Source organism: Bubalus bubalis, chromosome 4 (genome assembly GCF_019923935.1).
Source record: "Bubalus bubalis isolate 160015118507 breed Murrah chromosome 4, NDDB_SH_1, whole genome shotgun sequence".
Classification (NCBI taxonomy): domain Eukaryota; kingdom Metazoa; phylum Chordata; class Mammalia; order Artiodactyla; family Bovidae; genus Bubalus; species Bubalus bubalis.
The window spans coordinates 49,105,599-49,128,593 of record NC_059160.1 but is presented as its reverse complement, the minus strand read 5'-3'; the positions used below and the strand labels follow the sequence as shown (position 1 = coordinate 49,128,593).

Sequence of the window (22,995 nt, the reverse complement as noted above, 5' to 3'; positions counted from 1 at the left end):
CAAACAAACAAAAAACCCTTAAGGACATTACATTCTCTTCTTACCTGTCTTATTTTATTACAAAAAAAAAAAATCAGGGACGAGAAATTTTGCAAATTAAAAGGCAAAATTTACGTTGATAGAAAACAATTGTAATTAAATACAGGGGACAGTAGCAGTAAATATAAAACATAAAATCCAGTATGCAGGGAGGAGGGAAACCTAGAGAGCTGAAGAGGCTGAAGGGATCTCTGCTGATGACAACTGATGCAAATCTGTATTTGAGACCTTCTCACAGACCTTAGAAGTAATACATACCTTGTTCTTGGCCACAGAATCTCACAGACACAGGAGCACACAACATGCACCCAAACATGAACGCACATTCAAACAGCTACCCCTCCACGCCCGTGGGGACACACACAGCCTGATTTAACCCTTTCACCCAGTTTGCCTCCCTCTATATTCCTGAGGCCTTGAAAAAGAAAACTTCTGGCGTTCCACAAGGGCTTTACAATTCCAGTGTGTACTGTCTTCCAGCTCTGGGTTCACAGGAGCTGTGGGATTAAGGGCCATTTGCTTCCTGGAGTGGACTCTAAACAGGCAATCATGGGGTTGGCTTCCCGCTCCACTGTCCACTTATCAGGTGCAGATCTTCCCAACCATGGAAACCTGGCTGCTGCTTTGATGTTTTATACTTCAGGTCGGTGGAGATCAAAAGGAAACCCTGAAAAGGATGCAACAACGAAGACGATGTCAAACTTGGGGGTGTGCAGCCATAGGATGTCTAAGTCTGCCTGAGGGGTGAGGGGGACGGGGCTTCTTTACCGGGTCCTACTATATCATACCCTCCTCTACCCCCACCTCCTTGTCAATGTCTCAGACAGGGGAACAGGCTATTTTGGATTCTTGTCACCTTGTGCGACTTAAGCAATTATAGAAGGGGACATGGGGAGGGAACAGGGGGTGCAGAGTAATAGGATTGGAGAATTCTGTCAGATTCTAACATCTACCTCCCCAAACCAAAAAGCCCCAGAAGGGAAGAAATAAGGTATTCTGAAGTTTGTGAATAATGATTAACCAGGAAATCACTTTACAGCAGATCCCTGAACCCAGAGGAATGTCTTTGGTTCAGGCCAAAGTTTACTCACTAAGGGAATCAGAAGAGCCAATCTGGTCTCGAATATGCCCTTTCCAGCTACATAAACCTTTTCACCTCTCCGAGTCTTCCTGTCCTCATCTATAAAATGGGATTCACAATCCCAGCCTTACAGCATATCTTGTGGAACAAATAAAATAAAGTGCACTAGTGCATCTTCTTGTACTGTGGATGAATAACCTTGGCTTCACAGGGAAATCAGATTTGGTCTGATGTGTTTTTTGTTTTTTTTTTTTTCTGGTGTGATTTTTAAACTCAAGTTTAAGGGCTTTTCATTATTAATTATGAGCTTTAAGAGCTAAATATCTTGTTTATAAAATTCCTTGGGCTGGGAAAAAACAAAGCAGAACAAAATAAAACAAAAAGTAAGAAAAATAGGAAGAGGTGCATTCTACGATGAAAAGAAATGGTGCAATTAATACTGATAATTCTTACCTCAAGAACTTCAATATCTGAATTGACGAGTGAGATTTTGTGTGGGTTGGGTAGAGGAAATCCTTGCTGTAATTTTGCTAAAATACAGAATAAGGTGTGAAATAATTGGGCACCGGAATGAAAGATTTGGTAAACTTTTTAGTAAGGGACTAACAAAAAAAACTTTTTGATAATTTATCCTTCCACTCTTCCTGGTTCTGTGCCTTCAATTCTCTCTGATCTATCCCTAGCATTTTCCTGAAAGAATGGTTAATTAGTCTGTGCTTAATAAAAATGTTCTTGCAACTATGTGTATCTGGATGACAGAAAAAAAAGATAGCAATTCATCCAATTTGTATTTTGAAAATACCTTAATCAGTGGGTCCTGAGAATATTTTGATCTCCAATACAAAACATATTTTAACCAAGCTGCACTCAAGATGCTACCGTTTGTGAACAATTGCAGTGTAGGTCTGGGATTGTCATTCCACTGTCTATTCCAGTGGTGATCTTTGCATAAGAACCACAGAGACATCCTCAAGAGAGCTTCATCTCATTTCTGGCTGACCCAAAGGAGATTCTTGACTGCCTAAGGAGAATAGTTTTAATTTCCGTAGCTCAACCAGAGTTAGCGGTTCTTGCTTGCAAGTAGGGTTGCTAACAAGGCTTGAAGCTGGAATATCTAATTTAGAAGCCATAGGTATAGTTGATGGTATCAACTCTGTCAATTCTGGCCCTGGCCTGGATTCATAATAACATACTAGCCAGTACAAGCTTCAGGATGGAAAGTCCCAGACAATCCCCAACATGTAACCAGTGTCCGAGTTACATTGTTTCCCCAGACTCCCTTACCATTGGCTAGTGGGAGGACTCCAAAGTGGAGAATGGAGGACAGAATATTCTCAAACCTCAAGACCTAAAATGAAAGGGGAAACTGGATCAGTTGCTAAATGAGGGTATTTTGAAAGTAGGATACCTGGTTTGGACATGCACTCTCCCAGACCTTATCAGAATGGGCAGCAATAATCAGCATCTCCCCACAGACATATTCTAGGTTTCCAGACATGGAAAGCTATTTTGTGGAAAACCATTTTCACAGGTTTCCTAATCTTTTTTCCTCATTGAGGATGGGCATTTCTGCCCTCTCTACACTGGATCATGGTGACAGCAAATGCAGAGGGACCACACAGTGGCAGCAAACGTGGCAGCTTAGATATCAAGTAAGACAATCTAGAATGGCCAATAGATATTCCAGTTAGTGGTCTTTCATTAATTTATTGGGAACTCCAGTCACAGGAGTTTCCCTATGTTATGCTCTATAGTCAATGGCACCACCAGAACATGCAATTTATCTTTAATAAACTAAGTAGTTGTATAATCTTAGCAAAATGCTTCCCTCATAGCTCAGTTGGTAAAGAATCCATCTGCAATGCAGGAGACCTTGGTTCTATTCCTGGGTTAAGAAGATCCACTGGAGAAGGGAAAGACTACCCACTCCAGTATTCTGGCCTGGAGAATTCCATATACTGTATAGTCCATGGAGTCGCAAAAAGTTGGACTGACTGAACGACTTTCACTTTAGCAAACTGCTGGTTCCTGGGAAGACTCAGGTATTAAAAACAAATAGACTATGATGAACTTCAGTTCATTCAATGAATGTTTTTTAAGCATCCTATATGCTTAGCAATAATAAGAAAAGAACCTTTTTGCAGCTTAGCAAGGATGACTCTGAAGCAGACTTCCTAGGTGTATCTCTTGTTTTGACCACCTTACTGTGTGATGTTGGGGAAGTTCCTTAACCTCTCTGTGCCTCAGTTTCCTCAACCATAAAGTGAAGATAATAATACTAATCCCTTGGGGTTTTACCAGGATTAAACAAGTTAATATTATGTAAAATTCCCTATCTACACCATTGTCATTTTTTTCAGAGATGTCTACAAACATCGCTAAATGCTCCTGAAGGGGAAAATTGACCCTAACTGAGAACCATTTCTCTATAATATAAGTGACTTGTAGAGATAGGGTAGAGACATAAATTGTTGATTCGGCTGATCTTCCTGAGGCTTGGGGCATAGGGTTTCCATGTTGTATGTTGGGATGACCTCTTCCAATTAGGAGGTCACCAAGCTAGACCCCTCCAAAGAGGCATCTACACAACCAGCCTTAACTTAATTTTAGGAGATGGGTAGAAAACCTTTGAAGAACAAACTGAACCATGCCTAACAATTCATTTAGAGCATCATCCTTTGGTAGTCTGAATCGTAAACTCTAGAGGATTATTTTATCCAAAAAATGACATGTTCCTGAGAATGTCTGTTCCCTCCCCCAGCATTACATAGTCTTAACAATCTTTTGAATTCTTTTTAAAGTCTTTTTGAATATATACAAGGGAATTCTCTCTTGCTTAATGGTTAATGGGCTTGGTGGATGTGTAGCTACATAAAGAATTTTAAAATCAAAGCCTACACTCAGAAGCAAATAAAACAATTATCCAGCTACTATATAGATTTCTCATTTTTCCCTAGGTGGGAACTTGGAGAGCACTGATTCTTACCTCAATATTGCCGCGATTGGACTCTGGCAAAGAAAGGCGGAATCTGAAAATGAAACAAAGCAACAACAAAAAACAGTAGGAAGGAGTTCAAGGAGGGAAGGCTTAAAAACAACCACATCAGTAGAAAGAAACAAAAGGAAAAAGAAACAATTTTTTCAGTTCAATAAGTCATTGTTTAAAAGCCACACAAACTTGTGAGAACATCGAGTTCTAGTGCATCGTTCCCCCTGTATTTGCTGCTGAAGAAGCAGGGCAGGAAAAACGGAAACAAGACCGATTGCCCAAGTGCATTTGCTGTAAGGGACTTATTGTTGCCAACTTGAAACACAGAACATTTTTGTTTGGGCTGAGATATATGGTGTTTGAAATCTTAGTCCTCCTACCAGGAATCAAACCCAGGCCCTGGCAGTGAGAGTAACCAGTCCTAACCATTGGACCACCACGGAATTTCCCAGAACATTCTTAAGCAGTTTTTATGTCTCTTGCCCTACACTCAACCTCGTAACTTCCCCGAGTTGGACTGGTCCCTTGTTAATAAACATGACAGTGACAGTGATGATGACGGTGGTGGCGACATGGACTCTCCTAGAAGCTATGGAAACATTTAGAATGTAATCTTCCCAATGGCTCTGTGAGTCATGCTCCTATTACTGCCCCTTCGGCAGACAAGAAAACTGATGATCAAGGAGTTCACGAACGTCTAAGTGTCTCCCTATCTATGCCCCTCTTCAATAAGGTGTGGCCACTTTACTCAGCTGTGCCTCTCCCAAGAATATTTCTGCTCTAACATTTAAGAAACAAATGTGCATGGAAGAGGTAAGTTTGCTTATTATCAGCCAATATCATGTTAGTATGAATTAGGCTTTGAGGTTTCTTTAAGGTGACAGCTAAGAGCAAAAACTGGAAAGACTGTTAATTCTGACAAGGATCAGAAATGGTACCAGAGGGAACTTTTCAGATAGAGTGTTTCCATCTCAGGGGGTGCAGGTTCAGTCCCTGGTTGAGGAATTAAGATCCCCCATAAAAAAATTTTTTTAAAAAAGAAAAGAGATGATGATATCAGAGGCCCTGTGGCTCAGATTGATCTTACTAGAAAGTGAAGACCAGAATTTTTAGGGCATCCTTGAAGGAAGGAAGCTGAGCAGTTGAACATCACTTGAAGATACTGCTGGGGAAATGTGAGGGGGATGCCTCCCCCTGGTCAACCTGCTTCTTATGAGGGACAATCTAGAGCAGTCTAGAAATTCGGCCTACATGAAAGAGGAACACACTTGTGAATCTCCTTTCTGATCTTTCATTACATCCCCAAACCATGATCGGGTACCATCTGAGGTTCCTACAAACCAACTCTCCCTTCCTTGTGCACGTGTGCTCAGTTGCTAAGTTGTGTCCGACTCTTTTGAGACCCTGTGGACTGTAGCCCACCAGGCTCTTCTGTCCATGGGATTATCCCGGCAAAAATACTGGAGCCAGTTGCCATTTCCTGCTCCAGGGGATCTTCCCGACCCAGGGATGGAACCCGTGTGTCTACTGTGTCTCCTGAGTTGGCAGGCGGATTCTTCACCACTGAGCCACCTGGGATTACTTCTGTTTCCTAGTTCTCAATTTACCCCGTTAGTTTGAAGTGAAGTGAAGTGAAGTTGCTCAGTTGTGTCCGACTCTTTGCGACCCCATGGACTGTAGCCTACCAGGCTTCTCAGTCTATGGGATTTTCCAGGCAAGAGTACTGGAGTAGGTTGCCATTTAATGGACAAGTCTCACTAGCTAAACTCTTCCTGTCCTGGCTCTGAAAAACACAAAAGCTCAACTCAGACCACTAGGTGGCAACCAACTTCACTCCTTTGACTTCGTATTCTCCTCTTGGCCCCTAATCTGTTACTTCAAGCCCTGCTGTGCTGGGCTGTGTTTAGTTGCTCAGTCATGTCTGACTCTTTTTGACCCCATGGACTGTAACCCACCAGGCTCCTCTGTCCATGAGGATTCTCCAGCCAAGAATACCGGAATGAGTTGCCATGCCCTCCTCCAGGGGATCTTCCCAATCCAGGAATCGAGCCCAGGTCTCTGGCATTGCTGATGGATTTTTTTTTACAGTCTGAGGCACCAGGGAAGTCCTGCTACTAGCAGCTAATTTTTATTAGAGAAACACAGAGTAGCTGGAGAGAAAGGGAGCTCAAATAGTTCTATGTTGCAGGCATATAAAAGTATAACCTATTTTACTTAATTTTGGCTATGCCACATGGCATGCAGGATCTTAGTCCCCCCATCAGGGATTGAACTTGCATCCCCTGTATTGGAAACATGGAGTCTTAACCACTAGACTTGATAGTCCAAGTAAAGCCTATTTTTAAGGGTTTGGGGGCTTCCATGCTGTCTGGTGGTTACGACTCCACTCTTTCACTGTAGGGAGTATGGGTTTGAACCCTGGTCAGGGAACTAAGATCCTGCATGCCACATGGCAGAAAGAAAGAAAGAAGGAAGAGAAGAGAAAAAGAAAGGAACGTTTTGGAGAAGGTTTACTGCTCTGATTGAAAACCAGAGCTAAAGTGCAAATTTTAAAACACAGCAAAAGACAAAGTTTCTTCATATTCTGTTAATGTATCAAGTGTGACATAATGAAGGCCAAGTGGACCAAAGCACGGACACTCACAATGCCTTTCCTGAAACCCTATGGCCATGGCAGACATTGATAATGAGTCCCTGTATGCAGTCCCTATAATAATTGCTTCTCTCTTTGCCCTCTCACTATAAGCTCCCTGTGGGTTGAGATCCAGTCTTAATTCCCTTTGTATTCCTAGAACTGAGTACACAGCATGACGTATATCACATATAGTTTTCCCTCATTCACTCGTTGACTCTTCTAGCAGGTATCTATTGAAAACCTAGTATATGTCAGGCCTGGAACTGGTACCAGAGATAGAAATGTGAGTAAAAACCAAACACAGTCACTATCCCTTGTAGTTTACAGCCCAGTGGGAAGGCAGACTTTAGCCAAACAATCGCACTGATGAAGGCTTAATTAAAGGTTAGATAAAAACTCTGAAGGAAAGAAATACGTTCATTGAGGTAAATGACAAAAGAACCTGATCTAACTTGGTGGATTCAGTAAGGTCTCCAAGGAAGGGCTGTGTCTTAGAGTTGACATAAGAAGGATGCTGCTGCTGCTGCTGCTAAGTTGCTTCAGTCGTGTCCGACTCCATGCGACCCCATAGATGGAAGCCCACCAGGCTCCCTGGGATTCTCCAGGCAAGAACACTGGAGTGGATTGCCATTTCCTTCTCCAATGAATTAAAGTGAAAAGGGAAAGTGAAGTCGCTCAGTCGTGTCCGACTCTTAGTGACCCCATGGACTACAGCCCACCAGGCTCCTCCATCCATGGGACTCTCCAGGCAAGGGTACTGGAGTGGGGTGAGCAGGATTAAAAAGGCAAAATGGGGAAGGAAGGGGGAAGGGGTCTGGGCAGAGGTTGCAAAGGTCTGTGTAGAGAGAACAGAAAGCTAGGGAGAGAGCTGCAGTATGATGCTAGACAGACAGACAGTGGCTGTCTGTCTGACCAGGCTAGGCTATTCAGGCCATGTTAGAAATTTCATGTTTATCTGGAAAGGAATCTATGGAATGTTTCTAAGGAGGGGCAGGGAATGTCAGTGCTCTGTAAAGATCACTCTAGTTGCAGTACGGAGAAAAGATTGGCAGGGTGAGATTCCCAGGTGGTGCTTCTATGCTCAGTAATGTGCTAGGCAATGTGAAGAATTTTATTGATATCTGTATTTTTGAGGGATGGGGAGAAGCTGTATGTGCAGGAAACAGTTGTAGGATATTACAAAGCAGCTTGTATTCAGGTGCTGTTTTATGGGTTTACACACTACTTGTTGCAGGAATTCTGGGAAGGTGCGAAAAGGTGATAGGACCAGAGTGGATTGTGTGTGTGTGTGTGTGTGTGTGTGTGTGTGTGTGTAATATGGGGGGAAAATACATTGTCCTTTGAGAGAAGCACTCTGTACACTACCACGTACAAGCACCTGTCCCTTAGCGCCAGTACTGTAATTGCTTGTTAATCTGAGTATTACCCTCACTAAGCTGAGGACCCAGAAGGTAGAAACTATCGTTTTTCTCTCAGCTCTCTGTATCAAGAACAGGGCAGAACATATACTTGGTGCTCTATAAATTCTTACTGAGTGGATGTATGGATAAATGAGCAGATAAAAGATGGATGGGAAAGTGTATATTGCAGGGTCCCCAACCCCTGGGCCACGGCCTGGTACTTGTTAGGAACTGGGCCACGCAGCAGGAGGTGAGCCGTGGGTGGGCGATCAATGCCGTTTGTTCCCCATTGCTGGCAATACTGCCTGAACCATCTCTCCCCATTCCCCCACCCCTACCCTGGTCCATGGAAAAATTGTCTTACACAAAATCGGTCTGTGGTGCCAAAAAGGTTGGGGACCGCTGGTCTGTTGGACTGAGGTCACCTCGAGGGTGAGGCAGCTGGAGCAGTATGTTCACTTTAGGGAGGGAAGACTGGCTGGTTTGAAAGGTAGGACCAGATGCTGAAGATCTTGAAAACCCTAGGCTGTGGATTTAATCCAATGATGAACACTTTTGAGGGGAGGCATATGATGAGCCTCCTCCAGAAGCAAAGGATTCTCTCGCTGAGGAAGAGTTTCCCGGTATTTTAACTCCATTGCCTTCTGCAGTCTAGAAATCTGCCCTCCCACCAATGAGTCTGGGAGAAAGGGAAGAAGTCATTGGGGGTTGCTTCTCCAATAGGGGCCCCCACTGTGGGCTTCCTTTCCCCTGCCTCAACCATAGCTCAATGGGAGGGTGGAGATGGAAATCAGCCCGGTTGCCAAGCCTGAGCTCTGCTGGCCTGTCCGAGCACCGTTCCAACAGAAACTGAATCCATTCTTCCCAGACCTGTTTTCCTTCCTGTTTCTCACCAGATGGCTCACGCTGGGAAAAGTTTATCTGCCCAACTGTGAGAAGTAGAATTGGGTGTGATACTATCTGCTGTAGGCAGCTGTATTTGCATTCTCTGACAGTGCTGCGTGGGAGAGGTAGTAGGGCAACTGTGTGTGTGTGTGTGAGTGTGTGTGTGTGTGTGTGCGCGCGCACGCACGTGCACCTGTGTGTATGGTAGTGGGGCGGGGTGCAGTTTGGGAGCATCCAAATTCTTGATTATGGGAATGTCAAAAAAATGTTCCACACTCTAAATGGTTGAGCAGTCATGTGCACTGGATTGCCTTGAGCTTTACACGTGATTAAGAAAAAGGGTTAGAATTAAGTAATCTGTATGAAGGCCATAAAAGGGAAAGTGTTGTTTAATTTAGTCTCTGAATTAGTCTCAAAAACACCTACTACAAGACCAATCTGGATCGGAGTTACCTCCAAGTAGAACTGTGTTTGAAAAAAAAAGACTCAAATGTAGAAAGAGCTGTAACCTGAAGGCCAACTCTGCAGCTTTTAAGACCCTCCTGACTTGTCATGTCTCTTGGGACCAATTTCTCCTGTCTTATTTGGCCCAACTTTGATCCCAGAATGGGAAAGAATAAAGCCCTACTACTAGCTGCAACAAAGTTTCTTGAGCACTGATTATGTGCTGGGAGCTGTGCTTTTCCTACATTCTCATCTCTACCAATACAACACTCTAAACAGGGGTTCTGTTATGCTGAGGAAGAAACTGATTCTTAGAGGGGTCAGTGGACTTGTACAAGGTCACAAGTCAGCAAATGACTGAGGTCGAATTCACAATGAGACACGCATGACTCCAGAGCCTGTGCTTCTAATTGGACATACCAATGAAGTCAACTTTGTTACTAATACTCCCAGCTTTGGCTTTCTTTAGCTTTCCTTGGACGAGTTTCATTTAATGCAGTGAGAAAAGGGCTGTGTGCTTTTACCGTTTTAGGACACACAATGCCAGTGTCTTCTCTTTTGTCTATCAGTACTTAAAACTGAGAAAGGACATGCTGCCTATTTCAGTTTAACCTGACTCCATGCTCTTGGTTTCCTCCTCCAGGCAAGGATATTTATTTTATAAGTTGAAGGTCTAAGTGCATTTTCTAAGTCTTAGCTATTCACCACATCAAATACAGTATAATGTAGCAAGTAAACAAACACGCATCGCTTTGAAGACTCACTTAGATTCAAGTTCTGGCTCTGCCATTCAATAGCTCTGTGACTCATGTAAAAAACTATTAGTAAACAGAAAGCTTGATTAAATAGAGTCAGGAAACCAGAAGGGGGAGCTCTCACACCCTGGGACAACAGCAGAGCCCAATAGGAAGAAGGAAGCCTCCTCTTCTTTTCTAGCAAGGACTCAGTTAAAGAAAAGTCACGGACTTTTTATTACAGCCCTCTTGACTTCCTTGTCCCCTCTGTAAAAGGGTTCTCCTTCCTTTGCCATGTGGGGGCTTGTACAAGTCTCCCCATGGTTATAGACCCCAAAATGCAGTTCTCTGCTTGTCCCAAATTAAACCATCTTTGCTGGAGAAATATCTGGCAGTCCATTTATGTTGGTCAACACTTAGTTAATTGACCCATATAAACCATAAAATGGGGATAATAAGCTTCCTCTAGGATTAATCATTCAATCTGCCAACATGGTACTGGGTTCTGGAGATACAGGCTGTGAGGTTTAAATAATATACATGTAGTGCTTGGCACAGGACCAGCAGATAGTAAAGGCTCAATAATGAAGAGTAGTTATAAATAATAGAGCAAAAGGCTATTTCTCTAGTACCCATCACTGGGCAGGAGGCAGAGGAATGAAGTATTTTCTGAATGAAACTCTTGACATACTCTTGAATAATTGAATTCAAGAATAATTGGCTTCCCCTGACTGAAGCCAGCATCCAAGTTTTAAATTGCCATCTTTTTTTTTTTTTTTAAAGACACTTAACATGCACTTTGGAGAAGGCAATGGCACCCCACTCCAGTACTCTTGCCTGGAAAATCCCATGGACGGAGGAGCCTGGTAGGCTGCAGTCCGTGGGGTCTCGAAGAGTTGGACATGACTGAGTGACTTCACTTTCACTTTTCACTTCCATGCATTGGAGAAGGAAATGGCAACCCACTCCAGTGTTCTTACAAGTCCTTAAAGTAGGTTTTACTATATCATTTAATAGAGGACAAAATGTAGGCCCAGAGACATTAGGAAACTTGCTTGAGATCCCACAGCTAATGATATCTGGGCTGGGACCTGAACCAGCTATTCTGAGCCTGTGATTTCACCTCCTCTCTAAACTCTCCACCTTGGATTAGCCTCTGATTTCTATATCTTATATCTAGGGAGCCAGCCCTGAGCAGCTCCAGAGAGCCACCCTCAGGCAGAGGATGGTTAGGAAGGCTATGGTGTTCTGGGGGGATGTATTCAGAGACCCTGGTTCCCTGGTTCTTCTCAGGAGTGTTTCACTGATCCCCGTCTTCTTTACACCTCTTCCTGCTGTGTCTCTATGACGTTGTGTGTGTGTGCCTGAATGCTAAGTGGCTTCAGTTGTGTCTGACTTTTTGCAACCCTATGGACTGTAGCCCGCCAGACTCCTCTGTCCATGGGATTCTCCAGGCAAAAATACTGGAGTGGGTTGCCATGCCCTCCTCCAGGGGATCTTCCCCACCCAGGGCTCAAACCCACATCTCATATCTCCTGTATTGGGGCAGGCAGGTTCTTTACTACTAGTGCCACCTGGGAAGCCCCTCTATGATGTCACCTAACGGCAAACCAGCTCCCCCTGAAAAGCCTCTCTCCCAGAGCCCAGGAGCAGAGGCGTGGGCGTGTGGGAGACAGGGTTACCATTCTTGTTGCCAAAGATTAAAGCATTCTGTCAGCACAGCCTCTGTTCCTTGGACCCGAGTGATGCCAGGCCCACCAGCTTTGCCCCCAGTCTGCTCACTGCCTGAGGTTTGCTGTTGTACCGTGGCAGTGACCACCCTCAGGCTCAGTGCATGTGACCTGTGCAGTGCTCAGAAGGACTCCGTGCTCAGTTTAATGCCCTGCTGTCTCCATCTTGGCAGTTCTTCATGATTTTTGAACAGGGGGCTCTGCGCTTTCATTTTGCACCAAGCCTACAAATTATGTAGGTAGTCCTGTTCAGAGCCCACCAAAGCCTCAGGGTACAGGAAGCCTGCCCAGTGACCTGAATCTAAAGGAGGTCACAGGGGAGTTTGAGGAGACTTCGGGAAGGCAGGAGTCCTACTTTCAGATTTGTGTTTGCAAGGTCAAAGCTGACTTGTGGACCTCAGGAAGCTGGAGAATGAATTCAAACATTTCTTTGGATGATGTGAATTTAACAGGTTACCATCAGTTTTCCTAATTATTCCTGGTGGCTCAGATGATAAAGAATCTGCATGCAAGAAGACCAGGGTTCCATCCCTGGGTCAGGAAGATCCCCTGGAGAAGGGAATGGCTGAACACTCCAGTATTCTTGCCTGGAGAATTCCATAGACAGAGTTGCCTTGTGGGCTACAGTCCATGGGGTGGCAAAGAGTTGGACATGGCTGAGTGACAAACACTTTCATTTTCTGTAAAGAAACATAAAGCCCACTGTACCTGCAGTTTCTTACTGGCAGGAATGTTGGAGTTGAGGGTCAGCGGGAAAGCACCTTGGTCTCTCTGCAACTCAAGGTCTTTGTTACCTGCTTGCCACAGCCTGAAGTCCTGTTCTTGTTAAATCCTTCCTTCTCATCCTGCCAGGAAACCAGACCCTGGCTTAAGGGTAAATATTATTTCTACCTTCTCAGAGCTTGCTGCCTCAGTTGGCAGCCTTGCCCCAGGGATCTCCCATCACTCCAGACTTCCAGCTCCCCTTTCCTCTCAGCCATCAGATGGCGGTCTCACCTATACTCACAGTACTGCAACTCAGGCAAACCAACTTCCAAATTGTCCTTTCTCATGGCCTAGCTCAGACACTGCCAGCTCCTCACCTTCCACCCCTTTCCCCTCTCTCTTTCTGCTCTCTGGCTTCTACCCTCTCAACCATTAAAACTGCCATCTCAAAGATCACCCATCAAGGTTAAGAAATTCATCAGCCTTGATCTTCTAGAAACAGGGCTACATCATGACATCTGGTGGCCTGAAGCCTTTGGGAATTCTTCCTCCATAAAAAACCAAAAAAAAAAAAAAGACACACAAACATTAAAACTGATCTCTGAAGACTGAGGTGTTATAAAGTCATTGTATAGTCTAGTCTGGATTGAATTCATTTTAAATTTCTTATTTTAAAATATATTAAAACATTTTCATGAGTCCCTGAAGTTTCATAGGCTCTGGGCACCATGCCTATTGAATTTAATAGAGAAATAAGTCCTTCTTTGAAAACCTGGGTAAAGTTGAGGAGAAAGCCTTCATGAAATCTTTTATCTCTGGGAAACCACATTACTACTTTTTGCTTTTATCATTCCTTTTATTGGAAAAGCAACATAGTTATAAAAAAATTTTTAAGAAAACAGCTGACTCATAATCTCATATCCTAACACAATCCTTCATTTGTAATTCACTTTCTAATCCAGATGGAAAGCTATTTTACATGGTTGATTGTTGTGTTTATGCAGTTCTATATTCTGCTTATTTCATTTTGTATTATTTTACTGAACATATTTTCCATGTTCCTACAATAGTCTTCCTAGCATCAAGTTGACTTATAGTGATTGACTTTTCTCCTCTGTTGGTTTCCCAGTCTTTTCAGATTCTGATTTGTCTATTTTATTGCTTCCTCTTCCTCCTTTCATGGATTTAATCTGTGCCATCTGATTATTCTGTACATCCTCACTCCTAGTTTGTCTGATTCATGGCTTCCACTATGGGCTTTATAAGGGCCGAAGAGAATGAGCTTTGAAGATGATCCTTCCCAGTGGCAATTAGTGTTCAGTGATCTGTGTACATGACCTGCTCCAGCTCTTACACACTGCATGGCTTGTGTTTGAGAGCCAGCCAGGTCATGGGGCATGGTCTAGTTAAACTCTACTCTAGTTAAACTCTAGTAATGGGCTCTGAATGTTAGAGACTGAAGGTAACTCAGAGGTGATTCTTTATGACTTCATTATTTTACAGATAAGACAGCTGAGGTTCAAAGAGGTTAAAAGACTTGGTCATGGTTCTGGAACAAGGGAGCAGGGTTTTGAAACTTCATTCCTTGACCTCAAAGTTTCATTCTCTTTCTTCAATAGCATCTATTTTAAATTTGTTGAAAAGGAAATTCATTTTTTATTGCTGTACCATTAGAATGAGAATTTACATTGTAGAATTAAACTTATGCTAATTTTGTTGCCAGGTTTATCTGAATATTGTTTACTGGGAAGAAAAAAAAATTCATAATGCAATTTTCAGTTAGATCCATACTTTGAAATTATCTGGACTGTTACAGGAGAAATGCTTGATGATTCATGTCTATTGGATGATAACTTCACCTGTGTTGTGAATGTTCACTTGTCTCTTGGCCTGTTGATTCACTTGTTACTACCATCCAATAGTCATATCAACTGAGCTTACCTGTTCAGAGATAAAGAGCAAATCAGTCTTTGTCCCAAAATAGCCAGAGCAACATTGGTACTAGCAACCTGCAGAGAACAAAGGCATTCATTAGTAAGATGAGTGAATTTGTCTATTTTGGCCACAAATATCACTACCCATAGCAGAAACATAAACTTTACTTTCATCTTAAAAAATATTGAAAAGAAAGAGCTCTTGAAAATACTGTCTTGCAGGTAGGGAGACTATAAAGACTTTCTGTTTGAAGAACTCCTTTAAATTATTTTTCATTTTCTTCTAATCTCTATTTTCCATGTATGTGTAAGTGTGTGTGTATGTTTGTGTGTGTGTATGTATGTGTGTGTGTGTGTGTAGCATCTCACTTAGGTTCATTGTTCAGTCGTTTTCTCTCAGATTGCATTTGGCCTTCATCAACTCAAATAAACTTGAACTCCACCTTGATGGACTTATTTTAAAAAATTGGTTATTAATGTAAATGAAGCAGAGGAAAGGGCACACAGCATGTGGGGAAGGGTTGGGAGCTATTGAAGGAGAACTGGCCTCCATACCTTCCTCTACCTCAGTCTCAACCTTGCCCCCTCCCCTATTGATGGAGCTCATCTCATCCCTCCAAACATTTGGTAGAGCCTGCAGATCAGTGGTCTATTGCATGGACAGGATTGGTATCCATAGGCTGCCCTCCTGTCCCCACAGACTTACAAAGTCCATGGAAACGATGGTTTCCGCAGTCGAGTTCTTGGGCTGGGTGAGTATCATGATGGAGGCGGGGATGTCCAGGGTGAAGTTACCTGGTAGTAAACTGATCACGGGAGGCTCTGTTGCCATGACCTGTACCATGAAGGGCTTGGACAAGATGTAGAGTTCTGCAATCTGCCCACATTCAGGGAAGAAGAGAGATCGGGAGTCATGAGATGAGGAGGCGATATCACAAATCTGGGGTTGCCTGTGGTGATTAATCTTACATCATCACAGTTAGAAAAAAGCTCTTTAATAATAATACCAATAACAACATAGGATTAAGAAAGCTGGCATTTACTGAACACATACTGTGTGTCAGGCACATGTCAGGACTTTCAGTATTATTTCATTCAATCTCCACAAAATCCTTGTGAGGCAGGTTCTATCAGGATTCCCATTTCACGACTGAAGAGAATGAGCCTTAGAGAGATTAAGTAATTTTCTCAAGGTTTCAGGCAGGTAAGTTGTAGAACTAGGGTTCAAGTCTAGGTCTATCTGACTTACGATCCTTGCTCTAAACCCAGGATGCTACACGAGCACCTCTGGGTCCTCCAGGGCAAATCTGACCCTTTCAGTACACTGTGCCCAGTACTCAGGTGCCACGCCACCATGATCTTAGTAGTTGCTTTACTAGGGTTTCAAATGGGTTCCTGGTTGCTCGGATGGTAGAGAATCTACCTGGAATGCGAGAGACCCAGATTCGATCCCTGGGTCGGGAAGATCCCCTGGAGAAGGGAATGGCAGCCCACTCCAGTATTGTTGTCTGGAGAATTCCATGGACAGAGGAGCCTGGCAAGCTATAGCCCATGGGATTGCAAAGAGTTGGATACAACTGAGCAGCTAACATTACTATTACTAAGGTCACAAATGTAAGCCCTGTTCCTTCCTTTCCCATTTAAACTAATTATTTCAAGTGCGGTGGAACTTATAGAAGGAAGAGAGGATTTATTCTGTGAATGTACAATGTCTTCACTAGAAACTTGTATTGTTCAGTTAGTATTTGTAGATATTTGATTAAAAGACAAAACTCTTGGGACTTCCCTGGTGGTCCAGTGGCTAAGACTCCATGCTCCCAGTGTAGGGGGCCTGGGTTCAGTCCCAGGTCAGGGAATGATATAGATCTCACATGCCATAGCTAAAGATCCCGCATGTGGCACTATAAATAAATAAGTACTTTACCCAGGCCCTCTACATTGGGAGCATGGAGTCTTAGCCACTGGACCACCAGAGTGAAGTAAGCCAGAAAGAAAAATACCAATACAGTATACTAACGCATATATATGGAATTTAGAAAGATGGTAACGACAACCCTGTATGCGAGACAGCAAAAAAGACACAGATGTATAGAACAGTCTTTTGGACTCTGTGGGGGGGGGGGGAATGATTTGGGAGAATGGCATTAAAACATGTATAATATCACATAAGAAACGAATCGCCAGTCCAGGTTCGATGCAGGATACAGGAAGTTTGGGGCTGGTGCACTGGGATGACCCAGAGGGATGGTATGGGGAGGGAGGTGGGAGGGGGGTTCAGGATGGGGAACACGTGTACACCCGTGGCGGATGCATGTTGATGTATGGCAAAACCAACACAATATTGTAAAGTAAAATAAATAAATAAATAAATAAAAAGGAAAAAAAAAAAACTCTTAAGAAGGGAAATATGGATGCAAGCTTGAACCAAAAAGGAATACAAAGTCTTCCAGAAATAACTGCAATGAAAGCAAATACACCATTAAGGAGTCAAACCCTGAGCACTCACCCGGGAGAGCATGTTGCCATGGGCTTGAGAGTTGTGAAGCAAATGGTTGGAAATCTGGAAAATCAAGAACATCATGTCACTGGAAGGTTTATACCTGGGTTGTATTTTCAGGGAAAATGCAGCATTCTCTATAATTTTTATGAATCGTGAAGCTGTTGCACCAGAAATGCCTAGTGTTTGAAGGTGATCTATCGTTTCATAGCCCAAACACAGGAACTCAGAGGCCCACAGAAGTAAAGTCACTTGCCTTTAGGTCACACAGGAAGTTACATTGCTTTGAGAAGTACCTTTTAACCTTGGGAACACAGTGTACATCATATAGGTATGACCCAGATGTAAATGTTTTACAGTGGTTAACAAGAAGTCTTGCTTTATTGTCATTTTCAGAGATTACTGAGATAAACAATGCATAAGCAATTTATCTTCACAGATGAATGGTTTTCAAGTCTGATACTAGAAATATTTCATTCTCAGCGGTGTCTGGGAGCTGGTGTTGCCACCAGCATTTTGAACATAAGATTTATAACTACATGTATAATTGGGACCTAGAGAATGGAAAGAGTTGTAAGGGATGCTCAATGAAAGTTGTTAGCTGACTGGCTGGAGAGAGTGTTCTCATTATAAAAGGGAGGGGCATGACAAAGAGGATCAGTGAATATCTGTGCTATTTACTGATCATTGTAGATGTCAAATGTAATTACCAATAGGAGAAATCTTTATGTTGGCATAACACAAACAATAGTAATAAACACGTATGGAGCATGTACTCTGTGTTAGGTATTGGCCTGAATACTTTACATATATTTAAACCTCTTTAATGCCCAAAACAACCCTATGTGTATGGATTTATTATTATTCCCATTTTCCAAATGATGAAAATCTGGCATAGAGATATTAGGTACATTGAAATTACCAAAATTCACAGGTATTCATCACAGGTAATAAGCAGTGATGGGGGTTCTTAGTATTATTTAAGATCGATCTAGAAGAACATAAAAAGCTGAAATTGGCAGAACTGGAAACCCAGCAACTCTCCAACTAATATCAACATTCATTCTGCAATCCCTTTATTCATCGTCCTGCTAGAAGTGATAGTGTCTACAAAGGCCCAGGAATAAGAACATAACAACCCCCGTAATGGGATACTTAAAATAAGATTAAATGTTGGTGTCGATTGTTATCATCCATTAACATTCCTCACCTCTTTTGTGGTGAGAGTGAAGCTGAAAGCCCCAGCTGTAAAATAAGCATAGGATGCAGATTTAAAGAAATACTTGGAGATTCCAATGTAGAGCATAGAATCACTGCGTTCCGGGAGCACAAAAGGAACTGATGGGAAGGGGGGATATTGGAGACTTTTCAACGGGTAGAAAACACCCTGTGGGGAAATAGAGAGAAAGACCAGTGTATTAGGGGAAGACAGTTGTGCAGGATTAAAAGGACGTGGACCCACTCAAGTCAGAATATGGAAAATTGCAGAAACTCAGTAGGGATGAGAAAACCATGAGTCCTCTGACTCCTTGACTACGGACTATGTTTCAATGCTTTGATGACTTCTTGAGCATATCTGAGCGTGTCTTGTCCACCCTGGGGTGTAATCTGGTGAGAGCGTCCTTGTTGGTCCTCTTCTCAGAGAAAGGAAGGCAAGTGCCTGTATCTGGAGGGGACAGCTCTGGATAGTTCCCAAAGTGCCATGTAGAAAATTAAAGATGTCAAACCTCTGATCTACAAAACCCATGACTTCTGAGCATCTGGGGCATCATAGACACAAAAGGACCCAGGACGCTACGTGGCTTAAAGCGTTTTTGTGACATTTTAAATGCTGACCTCATTAGCTATAGGTTGTTATTACAAAATGGTGTCTCGTGTAACATTTAACTGATTTGAATGACTCTGAGTCCTTGAAACATAAGTCTGTATGCATTTAAAAAAACAATGATATTAACTTTGGAGCAAACTAAATGTAACCACAGTTAATCACTTTTCTAGAATCAGCAAACACCATTATCATGTGCTAATGGCCCTGACCAAGATCAGCAGCCCTCAGTTAAATTCACTAACCTGAAAGTTAGGAATAAATAGAAGTATCAATATTTATAATATATGGATCTGTTGAGTTCTAATAAATGCAGACTATCTTACTTGCTGCCTCTTAGCCTCAAACCTTACTCCCAGAGGTAAAGACAACATGATACTTTTCTTGAAGAAGGCAGACATATGTTATGTAATCCAAACAATCATTTACCAATCAAGTGTTCAAGAGTCTTTTAAAGGAACATAAACATGAGAGAATTCCTTGAAAGAAAATTAAATTATCGGAAGAGAACGTAGTTATATTTCCTTCTGCACATAATGTTTGTTCCTCGAATATTGGCTGTTAATGGCCAAAATCAGAACTCTGATGATGACAAAATTACCTTCAAATTCAGGTCAAAGTAATTCTCAGTAATTTCTGGGGAACTGATTAGGGAATAATCCAGCAGAGTATAGTTGTCAATCTTTCTTAAAACTAAAAAACAAAAAAGAAAATTTACATTCATAAAGGTATAGTATAACACATAATTAATGTTTTTCCAGAACAATATAATTCTGAATCCTCTGTTATTTAAAACAAAAATTAACTATCACCCTATTTTTTTTTTAATCACCCTATTTCTTAAGTAACACTTGCTCACTTTTCAAAACTCAGGAAAGTAGATAAATCAAAAGAAGAAAGTAAAAACTTTCATTTGTCACATTGCCCTGAGAGAAACATCAATAAAATTTTGGCTGTTGTTTAGTCACTAAGCTGTGTCTTGACCCTTTGCGAACCCATGGATTGCAGCACCCCAGGCTTCCCTGTCCTTCACCATCTCCTGGAGTTTGCTCAAATTCATGTCCATTGGTATACCAAATTTTCATCCATATCCTTTTATACATGCTCCCAGAAGTGAAGAAATTTGCCCACAGCAAGCTAGGACATGGGAGTCTTCCACTGGTTCTTTCCTCATCTTTTCTACATCTTCTTACTCTTTCCCTACCTCGCCAATCTATTATTTTTTATTCATCTATCTGCATCCACTCATCAATCCATCTGTCCAGACACCATCTCCTTTCATCCCTTGTTTATTAAACTACTATGAGTTAGGCACTGTGCTTGGTGTTAGGGACACAGAGAAGAGTCAAAGTTCCTCCTCTAAAGGAACTCAAGGTGGAACAGGAAATTAACACAATGTAATAAGAGCAGATCTATAGCTGAGCTCTGGATGGTCTGGCTACAAACTGAGTCTTATAGTCTTCCCCACCTTGGTATCAATAAATCCATTTCTTCCAGTTTTTCAGATGCTCAACATAAACCCCGGGGTCATCCATCCCTGATTCTTTTCATGATCCACATTCAATGTGTCAGCAAGTACCACTGTCTCTACCCTCCAGGTACATCTGGAACCTGAACGCCTCTCACCATCTTCCTCACTTCATCCAGGCCCCTCCCTTCCTTGCTCATATGGGTCACTGTGGCAATCTCTTAAGTGGTCTCCCTGCCTCCACCTTTGACCCTGTCCTATAATTAATAGAAGCCAGAGTGATCTCCTTAAAATATAAGTCAGGACATGCAAGGTGCGACTAGGACTCTCCAACAACTTCTCATCTCATACTAAGAGCCAGCCTTCGTGGTGACCTATAGAGCTCTGAAGCTCTAACCATCTGCTTTCCCCTCTTTGACCTTGTTTCCTGATACTTCCCCCTCGTTCCTTCTGTTTCCAGTATGGTCTCCTAACAGTTCCTCCAAGGCACTCAGCATGTTCCCACAGGGGCCTTTGAGCTTGAGTTTTCCTCTGACTGGAAAGTCCTTCATCCAGATTTAGGAGCAGCTGCTCCCTACTTCGGAGAAGGCAATGGCATCCCACTCCAGTACTCTTGCCTGGAAAATCCCATGGATGGAGGAGCCTGGTAGACTGCAGTCCATGGGGTCGCTACGAGTCGGACATGACTGAGCGACTTCACTTTCACTTTTCACTTTCATACATTAGAGAAGGCAATGGCAACCCACTCCAGTGTTCTTGCCTGGAGAATCCCAGGGACGGGGGAGCCTGGTGGGCTGCCGTCTCAGGGGTCGCACAGAGTCGGACATGACTGAAGCGACTTAGCAGCAGCAGCAGCAGCAGCTCCCTACTTCATTCAGGTCCTTACTTTAATGGCACTTGTTCAGGGGTGTCTTTCCCGGCCAGGCTATTTTAAACAACCCCCACCCCCACCCCCACCCCACTGCCAGCCAGTTCCTTCCCTGCTTTAGTTTTCTTCTTACCATTTATTGCAATGATACTGTAGATGTTACTAATTATCTTGCTGGCTGGCTGTCTCCTCTCACTAGCCCCAAGAGGGCAGGTATTTCTGTCTCCTAGGTTTACTGCTGCATCTCCAGCACCAAGAATAGCACCCAGCCTATTCCAGGGGCTCAGCACATCATTGGGGGATGAGTGGATGGAGTGCAAAGAGATAGAAACACCCAAAGTATCATGTGAGCATTGAGGAACTGGAACTATGCCTGAGCTGAGCCTTAAAAGATAAAGAGGAGGGAATAGGACAAGGAATGGCTGAGAGACAGGAAGCAGAAGGGGTTGTGCTTAGCACAGTGCTGGCAGAGAGACAGGTACTCAGTAAATATCTCTTAAGTGAATAAATGGATGAAGAGGAGAGAAGGCGTTTCTAGGCAGAGAGGACAGCAGGGTGGGAGGCAAGGGTGTGAGGCAGGAGAAGCAGTTTGATGGCTGGAGCAGCTAGAGGTGGAAGATGAAGTTCAGAGAGGTGAGGAGGAGCCGGACCATGACAGGCAGGTCTTGTAGTCCATGTTAAGGGATTTGGACTTGATCCTGAAGGCAGCTATAGGAACCACCAAAGGGATTAGAACCAGGGGTAACTGATCAGGATGAGCATCCATCATTCTGAAGAGGATGGATTTAGTACCAGAGCTGGGATTCAAGCTCACGAGAGTTTAATCCTCTGCCTTGCATCTTGTCTCCTGAAGCCATCTCCTCCTGCAGTGAAGCTAGCTAACCAGCAGAAAAGAGCAGGCCCTACACACTCAGGCCAGTCCCTGCATGCCCCTCCCTGCAGTGGCACTAGTTTGCAGAGGGGAAAGCAGACCGGAGAGCTGGAGCAAAGCCCACCTGGAGAGCACCTGAGTGCGGGGTGGGAGAAGAAGCACCTGGAAAAGACGGCTCTAGGACTCACCCTCCAGCATGCTGAGATTGGCATTCAGTGCCTCCACCTCACCTGTGATAATGGGACAGAGCTGGCCGTAAAAGGAAAAAAAAAAAAAATGCAGGTTATCACATTGTACTGGACATTTCTGTTTCATGGCCTAGACCGTGCCCACAAAGGCCTTTCAGTGAGAAGACCTTCTCCCTTTGGACTTTCCCTTAAATGTTTCCCTTAAATTAATTGATGTCCATGGGCCTCAAGTTCCTAATGAGTGGGTGGTGTGCCACTGAATGCTGGCTCATCTCCAGAGCAACTGGGACTACACCCAGCTTGCCCCATCAAAGACGAGCTCTTGGCTTTCCTTCCTGTGGCACGACAGGACGTGTGCCCAGTCCATGTGCTATGACACCTGGGGAACCTGCTGAGCCTCTCCTGATGGCAGGGATGCCCCTGCCTCTCACCTCTACTGTCAGCATGCCAGGCCCTGCCCCAGGAAGTTAGAGCAGGGACTTGACTTCCTCGCTGGGCTGCTTTGAGAGCTCATTTGATCAAACATCTACTTAGATCAGAACCCCTTTTGGAATCAGAAAAGCAATCTTGAATCACTCCCAAGCACATCTGTAGGAAGGAGGAAAAGTACCAAGGTGGGTGCCATGTGCTAGGCATGTGCTGAACACTCAGTGTGGGGGTTACGAGCAGAGGCTCAGGAGCCTGACTGCCTGGCGTTGGATG

The 22,995-nt window shown here is 43.4% G+C and overlaps 1 protein-coding gene across 3 annotated transcripts in view; it reads right to left on the bottom strand.

Annotated features, from left to right (window-relative positions):
• Window positions 1–109: 109 nt before the first annotated feature.
• BPIFC (BPI fold containing family C) overlaps window positions 110–22,995 on the bottom strand; it is a 44,239-nt gene continuing 21,353 nt past the window's right edge. For 2 of the 3 annotated variants that reach the window (XM_045165383.1, XM_045165384.1), the window contains exons 7-16: window positions 22,294–22,354; window positions 19,500–19,591; window positions 18,284–18,460; window positions 17,083–17,136; window positions 15,283–15,453; window positions 14,584–14,651; window positions 4,107–4,149; window positions 2,405–2,468; window positions 1,574–1,650; window positions 110–706 (exon numbers count right to left, since the gene is read on the bottom strand). In XM_045165383.1, the coding sequence (XP_045021318.1) occupies window positions 587–706; window positions 1,574–1,650; window positions 2,405–2,468; window positions 4,107–4,149; window positions 14,584–14,651; window positions 15,283–15,453; window positions 17,083–17,136; window positions 18,284–18,460; window positions 19,500–19,591; window positions 22,294–22,354 (927 nt within the window). In that variant the 3' untranslated portion in view covers window positions 110–586. The remainder of the gene's footprint in view (window positions 707–1,573; window positions 1,651–2,404; window positions 2,469–4,106; window positions 4,150–14,583; window positions 14,652–15,282; window positions 15,454–17,082; window positions 17,137–18,283; window positions 18,461–19,499; window positions 19,592–22,293; window positions 22,355–22,995) is intronic. The other variant, XM_045165385.1, reaches the window with a different exon arrangement.